The 10,462-nt window shown below is 44.9% G+C and overlaps 1 protein-coding gene across 1 annotated transcript in view; it reads left to right on the top strand.

Annotated features, from left to right (window-relative positions):
• The first annotated feature begins 1,085 nt into the window (after window positions 1-1,085).
• The window catches only part of NAMPT (nicotinamide phosphoribosyltransferase), a 31,856-nt gene continuing 22,479 nt past the window's right edge, over window positions 1,086-10,462 (top strand). The window contains exon 1 of the mRNA XM_068930296.1: window positions 1,086-1,347. Coding sequence (XP_068786397.1) covers window positions 1,288-1,347 — 60 coding nt within the window. The 5' untranslated portion in view covers window positions 1,086-1,287. The remainder of the gene's footprint in view (window positions 1,348-10,462) is intronic.

Genomic DNA, 10,462 nt, shown 5'->3' with positions numbered 1-10,462 from the left:
CAGCAGCAGCAGCAGCTCCTGACTTTTTCAAGCAGTCACATATGCTTTCTCCTACCCCAAGACCTCCATCTCGTTATTCCTTCTCTCTCCCCAAGCTCTGACCCAAGCACGCACGCCCTTGTCCTTTCTCCTCATCACGTCCTCCCAAATTCCCTGCTATAAGCTTACAAAGGGCGCAATCAACAGCTGCTGCACCACCTGGCACTGGGCTAGGTGGCTGGCACGCCATGAGCGGTATCCGTATCACCGCTTGGGTACTCCTTCTCTGAAGCACCTCGTCCTCCTGCGGCTCAGTCCGAGGACAGAGACTCCCCACCCTGCCAGCGACGGGCGCTCAGGCCGCGCACCCCTCGGCACAGTCACTCCCTGCGGCCAGCCCTGCTCTACTGCCCTCGCTTAGGCAGCTGCTTGCCCTCAGCCTGGCAACCGGTGCCTTCCCCCGGCAAGGCCCAACGGCACCCCAGCCCACTCCCGCAGCCCCCAGCCGGCGGGAGGCAGGCGCCGGCCCAAGGCAGCTGCTGCCCTGCCGCACCCCGAGGAAGCCGCCCCTCACAGCCAGGTCGCTGCGAGGCCACGGCGTCCCGAGACTCGGCTGACCTCGGACACGCCAGCTCGGGGTGCCCCGAGCCCAGAGGCTACCGGAAAGGCCGGGCTCACCCTCCCCCGCAGCGAGCCCCTTCCCGTAACTGCCACCCGCCGCCGGCGGCCGCGGAGAACAGAAACTAGCGGCCCGGCGCGCATGCGCGCACCGCACCGACCCGCCCGCCCCCACCCGCCGCCGGAGGTGTCACCAGCTCTGCCGACGCTTGCGCCCGCCCCGCCGCCGCGCTCCTGGCCAATAAAAAGAGAGCGCGCATCGGCCGCCCGGTGACGTCGACCACAGGCCCCGCCCCTCCTGCTCTCTGCCGGGAATCTAATGGTAGAGAACGTGCGGTACCGAGCTCTTCCCCACCTCCACCTACGTCACGAGCTACCCCTCACTTCCCAAAATCCGACCGGGCAGCGGGCCCAATCAGAGGCTGCTCGGCGCCTTGGCCCCGCCCCACCCGCCCCGTGACCTCGCGGCCCCGCCTCCGGAGGCCGAGGCATGAGTCCAATCAATGGGGTAGGAAGCGGGGCGGTGGCCCCGCCCCTGGCCGTAATCCCCTGTAGCCCCGCCCCCTCCCCGTCCCCCCCCCCCGCCCCCTCCCCTTACCGAGCGCCTGGCGGCGGCGGCGGGAGGCGGCGCAGCCCAGTCCTGTCCTGTCCTGTCCGTGCTGGCGGCGGCGCCTCCTCGGGCTCGGCGACATGGAGTGCGCTGCGGCGGGGGCCGAGTTCAACATCCTCCTCGCCACCGACTCCTACAAGGTGGGCACGGCGGCGGGGAGAGGGGGGTCACCTCTGCCTGGGCCCCGCCGCTGAGGCGCTCCATCCGCGGGGCGCCGAGCCAGGCCGTGCCCGCAGCCGGCGGCTCCCCTCGCTTGCCCGCCTCTCCGGGGCGGCCGGGGTCCCTGAGGAGCGAGGGAGGGTGCCCGGCCTGAGGGGCGACCGTTGGCGGCGCGCCGGGCGACCGTTGGCGGCGCGCGGAGGGCGAGGAGGCCTGGCGGGGGCTGGCCCGCCCGAGAGCCTCCCCGGGCGCAGGGGGCCGCGCGCGTCCCCACGGCCCGGCCGCAGCCCCCTCCCCCCCCCCCCGCCGCCCTGGGGGGCCGCCGTTCGCGGTGAGGCGAGACAGAAAGTGAAACCGGGCGGGGTGGGCGCTGCCGTCCCGCCGCCCTGCGGGAGCGGAGCGGAGCGGGCAGGGCGGCGAGGGGCGGCCATGGCGGGCACGCCGGAGGCGGGGGCCGCCTACCGGAGCAGAGCATCCTCCGGCCCGCTGCAAACACGCCGCCCGCCAGGTTCCCTCTCCAGCGACGGGAGCGAACGAACGCACATGTTGCCTCTCTAGGGCTGTGGAAACGAGAAAGGCGGTTACTCTTCTTTCCCCCACCTCCTCTGGTTTCTCCCGCTTTGCTCAACTTGGACAGCGAAACTATGCTGGTTGCCTACGCTTCTGTGTGATTTTTATGATTCAGAGCGCTCTCAGGAACCCGCTGACTTGAAATATGTGATTTCTAGACATGCCTACTTTCTAGTCATTGCAGTGTCGAATTTTGCAGGCAAGCTTCTCATTCATAGTAGGGAAGCTGAGTTTGCAATCTTCCCTTCGTTCCTTAAAATTAATGCCGCATGATTAGCGATGATCAGATACATGCAGCTGTCTGTGCTGTGTTTCTGTCCACTAGAGGACTGATGGCTGACCCAGAAGCTCTTCGAATGCATTGGGACACAAGCATGCCCAGGCTGAAGACCTACTCCTGCTCCATGTTGTTGTGTTAATGCAAACAGACAAGTTTCTAGACCTTGGGCAGAGCTGGCATGTGACTCCCCGAGACTGGCCTTATAGATATGCCCTGTATCTCCTAGACTTTGAAAAGCCTGACTTTTTTCTTTGGGGACTGAATTTGCAATGTCAAAAAGGTTGCTGGTGACCTAAACAAAACTAGAGTAACCCTACAGTTTATAAAATATTTATTAAATTATAATAATATTTTAGAGATTTGATCCCTCACGTGGTTCTTTTTTGGACTACTTCTAGACAGAAGAGTAAACAGAAGGAAATGTGATGTGATGTTATGGCCAGGTCGTGTTACTGGCTAATTACCAAAGTACAAGGCTCAGTGAGATGTTCTGATTGCTGACCTGTGTGGCTGTCTCTTTGTCAGCTCATCTTTGATGATATTAATGTTATTTGATGCTCCATAAAGGCATTACTTCTGTGAAGAAATTCTTAATGCTTATTATTGTTTGAGGGAGCGTGTGTTGGAAAACTGGAAGAAACAGAAGTCTTAGAGCTGCTCAGTCAGAGCATCTTAATGCTGCTATTGAGGGTCAGGGAAACTGTTTTCAATACTTGCTTAATCTAGCTGCAGTACTATTTAAGAACAATGTTTAAGTGTTTATTGTTAAACTTGATCCAACTATGGAAGGCCCACTTTTCCTCTTATGTTTAAGACTAGTCACAGGCAGGCCTTGCACACACTAAAGCCTGGAAAACATGAAAGCAAGAGGTACTGTAGGCTTAGTATCCAAACAGTATCCATTTTACATCTAATATGCACAGCACTTTTGTTAACTTCACTGGATCTGCTTTGGGATTAGTAGTGGTGAGGAGTGCTGGTATGACAGATGACAAATCTGCTTCTATCTTATTTGCTATTTTATATCAAAGATGTTTTGGTAGCATTCTATGAGTGGTAGAAATCTTAGAAGAAGTCAAGTTAAAGGCCTAATGTTTTTCCTAATTTAAAACTTTGAGTTTGGATAAAGTTTACTGTAACAGTTTGTAGTATGTCTCATTCTATTAAGAACAGTTGGAAATTTCAGCTTTGTTAGGGCCATTTAAAGTATTTCTCTCCCTATATGCTTTGTTCCCAATCCCAAAAGCTCTACGGTCTTTGAACAATGCTTAAGCATATAGCTTCTTCTATCTTGTTAGGTAATACAAGCCAGTATCTCTTATCTTCTCCGTGGATGGTAAGTTCATTTCCAATCAATGAAACACACTTAGTGAAAGCACTTTCAGTAACAGTTGCGCTAAAATATCTGTTTGCATCATCAAGCTTTTTTACAGGAATTGCAAAATACTCTGACTAGAGAGAGAACTGATCTTGTGTCTTTTTCTTTTTCTTTAGATATTTTGGCCATATCCACAGTCTGTCTGTGTGCAGTATCATATATAACAAACTCTGAGGAGAAACTTGTATCTGTTTACAAAAATATACTTGGTGATTCTACTGCAGTAGATGGTATCCATACAAAGTAATGTCAACGACAAAAGTCACATGGAAGTAAACAGCTTGGAAAAAGAATTTGCAGGCTGTCCTAAACAGTACCACCCTGGCTCAGGCAGCTGTCCACAAGTAAAAAGTTTAGTATCTCAGGGTCGTACCTCTAATAACTCATTAGTCTGAGTCCAAACAGTGTTGGCCTCGGTGTTCCAGTTCTATGTTGCTACAGTTTGAAATTTGGGGAGGAGAGAAAATTGGTTGCAGGTTCTGTGTCTATATAGAATTGAAAAACAAATACTGTAAGACCAACTAATTTGGTAGTGAAACAATATTCCATTGGCAGTTAATTCAACGTGCCCTCCTTTTAAACCATCTTCTTATCTGTCTGTGAATCATAGGACACTTCCTCTTAAGTCATGGAAGATTGTCAAACATTTAGTTTCAAAATCTTAAAACCTAATTGTGAAAAATAATTGAGTTTCATTCTTATTTGTAGCCTACTAAGCATTTATAGATAGGAATCATTCTGAATGGGTGAATCTCAGAGACTTACTACACACTGGACCCAGCACTGAGCTTCCGTTGTGAACTGCTTACAGAATTGTACAAGTGCTCCATGATTTTGAGTAAGGGCTTAAAATTGTTCATTTTATCTCACATCCCTATAAAATATAAATATTTTACAACAGTTTTGTTGTTGTTATTTTTTCCCCTGTGTACTTCATTCTGTATGCTTAAGCTTCTTCAGTCCTCCAACAGGATGATCTCCACAGGTACTGTATGCTGTCCTCTCAGAATCTGGGCAAGAGTTTATGGTTTGGTGTGTATGTCTCTTGCAGATAAATGAAAGCAGCCTTTTTACTTCTTTGGTTACTTGTCCTTTTATCGTAACATTTTCAAGAGAGTCACCAATGCAGTGTTATCTGGGGAATGTCTTTGAGTGATTCTCCAGTACAGAGATGATGTTTTTAATATTGATGGTTTTTGTTAGTGACTTGGTGTGACTGAAAAAGGGAAGCATTTGCAGTTAAAATTCTTGTTGGTAGTTTGAAAGCTCAAGTGAGGGGACGTCAGCAGGCTCCTTGAAGTTCTCTCTTCTGCATACAAGCATGCTGTCTTATTGTTTTGTCCGTATCAAGAAGTTCCTACAGTCTTTTTTTTTCCCCAAAAGAATTAGCGTATCCTAGTCTTTCCCTTCCTCCCAGCTTGGCTGTGTCATTCTTCCCCATGTTGTTCTCTCTCTCATCCCCCTCTGTGACAGTGAGGGTTGTGTTCGCTCATCATGCTTCCCAACCCACAGGATCCCTGTACTCCCGTTTCTCATTCATCTGATGTTATTTCCTGACACACTACCTGTCCGTTTTCTTTCTGATGTCCAGTGCTCTGATTGTTCCATGTTTTCAGGTTTGTTTGTTTCTGCACAGGCTAAATCTTCAGGGAATCAGTAGTATGAAACTGTACTGGGAGGATCAGCTTAGGAGAATTGTATTGTTCAGTTGGAAGATGGTAGTAACTGGCGTACACTGAGGCTTTTACAGAAGTCACTGAAGTTACTGGATCTCCTAAGCATGTGCCTGAAGCTGTGTGTTCTTGCTTTACATTTTTCACCAAATTAACAGTCTTGTACCTATTGAACAATTGAATGTTCTGAAATTTTTGGCCCAGGTTGGTTGCAGCATGAGCTGCAAGTGGGGAAACACTATCAAAACGAGGACTGAATGTTGTTTGCTAAAGCAATAATAGCTTATTTTGCTTTTACCAGTGAAATGTATCACTGCTGCTTGCAGTGTTTTGTAATTAAGCTGATAGCTGTAATAAGCTGCCATGCAATTACCCTAGAGGAGGAGCTGACTTGCTATATAGACTATAAATGAGGTCTGCTTCTGAATTTGGTAATTTCTGGATGCTTCAATGAAGCTTGAAAGATACCTTTTAATACCATATGTCTTACATTTTGAATTTAAAATAGGTATCACTTTGACTTTTTTTACTCTGCATGGATGTTAGAAGAACACTTCTGAAGCACTTCGTTTGTGTGTGTATATTTATCCTCAGGTTTCTGACAGCCTATATGTTATTCAGAAAGCTATGGCTATGCAAGGAAAAGACATGAACATTCTTTAATTTGTTGGGGTTGATTAGTACTTAATGACCATAAATATTCTTGTTCAGATGCGCTTTTTTTTTTTTTTAAATCTTTTGGTGAGGCTGTGACTATGTTCTGGTACCTCTTGTGATCTTGTGTCAGTGGAAAGCATTGGAAACTTTCAGGCTGACCTTCCTTGTAAGAGATACTCTCTGCTGTACCTAGGTCCGTATCTTCCGTGCTTTGATTTGCAGTATTTCAGCCTTTGTGGTACTGTACTGTTACAAATCCCAAGTCATCATTGCTCTAAAGAAACACTGTAAATGTACAGAATTCAGACAATTGTTAAATTAATGGAAAGTCCATCTTTCCTGAGTCATTGCAGCTTTTATTGTTGAAAAGTTAATGTTTTTCCATATTCATTAAGGAACAGGAAACTTGTAGCAATATGTGAAATAGTGCGGCTGACTCTTCACAAATGCGTAAACAGTAAACTTAAGGCATTTTGTCATCTTTGTTATGATCATCTTTGATGCAAAACAGGAATTTTTGGTGGCAAAGAAATCTGTTGTAAAGCGTTACCTTTTTTTTAACATTGTATTTTCTCTGAATAATTTAGAATATATTTTTCCAGTGCTTACACTTGACCTTGTTTTTACAGTAAATGTGAATGTGGTCACTCTACAGCATCTCTGCTAATATGTGCAACTTCCATAGAAATTCAGGTGCTTGCATGCTGTTCTCGTTTGTCTTAGTACTGACTGATAGCTTTTTTTCCCTCACCTCTGATCCCTTTACCTTTCATCCTATATATAAGAAATAGTGATAGAACAGAGACATCAAAGATGGTACAACGAGATCAGTCTTCAGTCGTGCATAACCTGCATTAGTGTATCCCTCTCATATCATAAGAGGAGATATCTCCCAGTGTTTTTGCTATGAGGTCTTAAACAGTAACAGTTTGCTTCGCTTACGCTGTTTCAGTAAGGCTGCTGGAGGTCTCTATACGGCTACCTGCCTATGGTAATTTGAAGCTCATTTGTGACCAAAAGGGTAAGGCTGTACTTGATGTACTTGATCATTCGATGTTTTTTGGTTTTGTTTTTTTTTTTAATGCTTGCTAGCAAATGTCTTGCACTTCACTTCCTATTGTTGGATGCCCTTTTTGTTGACTTCTTAAAAGATTGACTCTTCTGAGGTTTCCTCTTACGTTCGGATAACCTCAACCTTTAACCATAATGACTTTTGATTTGGTTTTGCATTTCCATTTTTGTCTGTGGTATACGTTCCTTTTGTGATTGCTTTGGTAGCTGCAATAGCTTCCCTGTTGAATAGAACTGCAAGTCACAGTTTTTTTTCCTGAAGGGGGTCAGCAGTCTACGTTACAACTGCTGTTAGTTATGTCTCGTCCCAGTGAGGTGTATCTAATAAAGCGTTCCCTTTGTTCTTAAGTACTGGTTATCTCCTCTGTGTTAACAGCATTATTTTCCCTGCAACCTTACCTTTCAACCACTCTATTGATTAAACCCGATAAAGACTTAGGTGAGACAGACAGTCTTTCAAATCATGGCATCTTTCCACAAGGATTTCAAATAATATGTAATACTGGAAGTTAAGGGGATCTTAGAAGTGCTGTGCAGAAGTCTACCCAGTGTAAATGCCAGAAGCTCCACTGCATCATCTAACTCAGTAGGTTGTATGTGGACATGAAGATGTCCCTGATAAGTCTTCTCAGGTATTAGTTCCTTCAACAAGCTATTCTAACATTACTTCCTACAACTTTAGCTCTCACTTCTATTTGTCACTTGTAACAGCCTAAGGTCAATTTTCACATACGCTGGAATGGGCTATATCCATTTCAGTGTACCAAAAAGGTTTTCACTGTAGTGACTAGTCTGTAAGTTGAGCCCTAATTACTTGCTGAAGAGCGTAAAGTGCCCCAGCTGGGTGGCCTAGCTACCAGCTTGCAGGACTAGGCTCCTTTAGACTTATTTTCCTCCTCTTCCCATAATTCTTTGTGCTTCTGGCTGTACAGTGCCTTGGTTTCAATAGCTGGCTCGTTCTGTACACATTTTTGCACTAAAGATCTTTTAATGTAATCCTAGAAAGTTTAAATACCATTTGAGTTGAACTGGTATTATTGCTTGCAGAGTTTCAGTACAGGCAAAATCCTGCTGGCTAGATGTTCTGGATGTTTTGGGTTTTCTTCACGCTAGACAGCGTTCATGATAGGTATCTACCTGACCTACCTGAGCACCAGGAATGAACCAGAACTTGGCCACACCTGAGTTCTCTACTCGTGTTAGACCTAGGATACATATTTTCAGGAGGTTGAGATGTATAGACTTCAATAACTTTTTAAAGCCATTTCATTAATATGGTTGCAATCTGTTACATAACACAGCTTGTGGATTATAAAAAAATTTTTGGCACAAAAGACTATGTTTATCTCGCTTATAAAATGCAGCCTCTACCTCAGTGCTTTTGTGTGTGTGTGTGATGAATACCTGTTAATTCTTTTCCTCCTAAAATTTAACTCTTCATGCTTGGTGGGTTTTTCTTGGAGCACAAATTTCTTTTTTTATCAGCCGTCCAAGTTTTTGTCAACTGACTGACTTGATTTACTTAAGCAGGTGCAGTCCCAATGGAGATATTTTTTTGTTTGGAGTACAGCTTTATTTTGATTAAATTCAATAAGGAGTTAGTACAACTGGAATAAAAGTGCTCTATTTCAATCATAACATAACCATGTTGTAGATGGTTATTCCAAAGGTGTTTGTCATACTTCTTGTAGAGAAAATCTAAACCACAGTCAAGCTAAATGTCGAAAGGCCATTGAGCTACTTTGGGGTTTTTTTTCTCTCTTAAGGGTCTCCTAGTCCCAGTTAGGGTTTCAGGGTTTTTTTTGTTGTTGTGTTTTTGTTTGTTTGTTTTTGTTGTTGAGAAGGGCTTTCCTACTGAGTATAGTCATTCCTGCTTATCAAGAGCCCATCCATACCAGTCCTGCTTCTATCATCCCCAGACTGAAAGCACTGATTTATTTCCATCAGTAATATCTTGATCAGTAAGCCATGTCAAATGTGTTTCAGATATCATCTTTTGTCACTGATTGGTCTTTGTACTCTTCCTTAGAATACAGAAAGATACAATATTTCATCTGACAATAACAAAAGTTCAGGCATCCGTATAAACATAGTTTTCATTGTCTTAAGGGCCTTGTGGTTTTGTTTCAGTGGCGTTCTTTGTCTCCTTGGTGAAATGTTTCTGCTCCCTAGGGCTTGATCTTTCTCCAGACTTTTTTTTCCATCAGACAGTTCACTACAAACGAAACCTCCTGAACATCACTATGGTGGGTGCGTATTATTTCCCTGCATCCTAGTAGTCCAGAAATCCTAGTTTGCAGTTGGAGCTGTCATGATGTTTTGTAGATAAATGTAGCCTACTAGGTATGGTGCCTGTGCCTGAGAGCTTGAAAGTAAAGCAGGTAAACCAGATAAGTGATTTTTGACTGACAGATGAGGACTTGAGATGCAGAGTGAAGCGACTTAGCACAGAGGAAGCCTGTAGCAGAGTTTAGGAATGGACCCAGAGATTATAAGCACCAGTAAAACACCTTAAGAACAACGGAAGTAGGTCTTGCACTTAATTTCTCACATACCTATACAGTGTGCCTTGCCTAAGCAAGGGTTGGAAAGTGTGGTATTTTTTACTGAGTCTTTGAAAAGTGAGTAGTTTGTGTGAAGTCTTGTAGACATGCTCTATATCCCAAAGGGAGTTTTGGTTTTATAGACAAAACTAATAGCTTTGTGGAAAGTGAAAGGAAGCACAAGTTATTTAAAATTACAGATCTAAAGATTGCTTAGATGTGAAGTATCTTAATTGCCAGAGATGCTACTTTTCACTCGGTTTAAATAGATTCTAGTGTGTGAGGAACAAAATTGCATCTTACAGATATAACTGTTGTAAAATTAGTAAATTGTCTTCAAGTACTTGAAGCAGTATAATTGATAAATTGACACTTCTGTCATAAACATTGTTTTTGCTTAGGTTGGAATCCTTAGAAATAACTTTTTTTCTGGAGGTGTATTTTCAGATAAAGATCTAATTTAATAAGTCAGGAAAAAGTAGCTAAATCTGTCATAACGTTTGAGGGATTTCAGTAGTTTTTAGGTTGCTAGTTTCAGTCTGGCTGTTAGCGTTCCAGCCTGGTTTCAGCCCTGTAGTTCTGGTGTGCAGCCAGAACACCTTCTTTTGTGCTCATGCTTCAAGGCAGAGTGAGGATGAGAAGTCCCTAAAGAAAACTGCATTTAAATGCCATAGGTGGCACTAATTCACTGTGTGCACTGTATATTTTGAGTTAGTTTTGGGCTTGTAATCCATTTGATAGAGAGAAACGACTGGCTGGAGGAGATGTCTTTGAACTGCCAAAGCCAAAGTTTTTATTAGAGGTGGCAGCTAAAAATCTCACAAGCTTTAATTATAATATAGGTGTTGACTTCAGCAACATGCCCACGTGAGTGAACTTGGGTAATTAGACTTTGGCAAAGAAACCTGGGTAGGCAGTCTCACA

The sequence above is a fragment of the Struthio camelus genome, chromosome 1 (genome assembly GCF_040807025.1).
Source record: "Struthio camelus isolate bStrCam1 chromosome 1, bStrCam1.hap1, whole genome shotgun sequence".
NCBI classification, from domain to species: domain Eukaryota; kingdom Metazoa; phylum Chordata; class Aves; order Struthioniformes; family Struthionidae; genus Struthio; species Struthio camelus.
The sequence above is the reverse complement of the archived record's forward strand: the minus strand, read 5'-3'. Positions and strand labels throughout refer to the sequence as shown.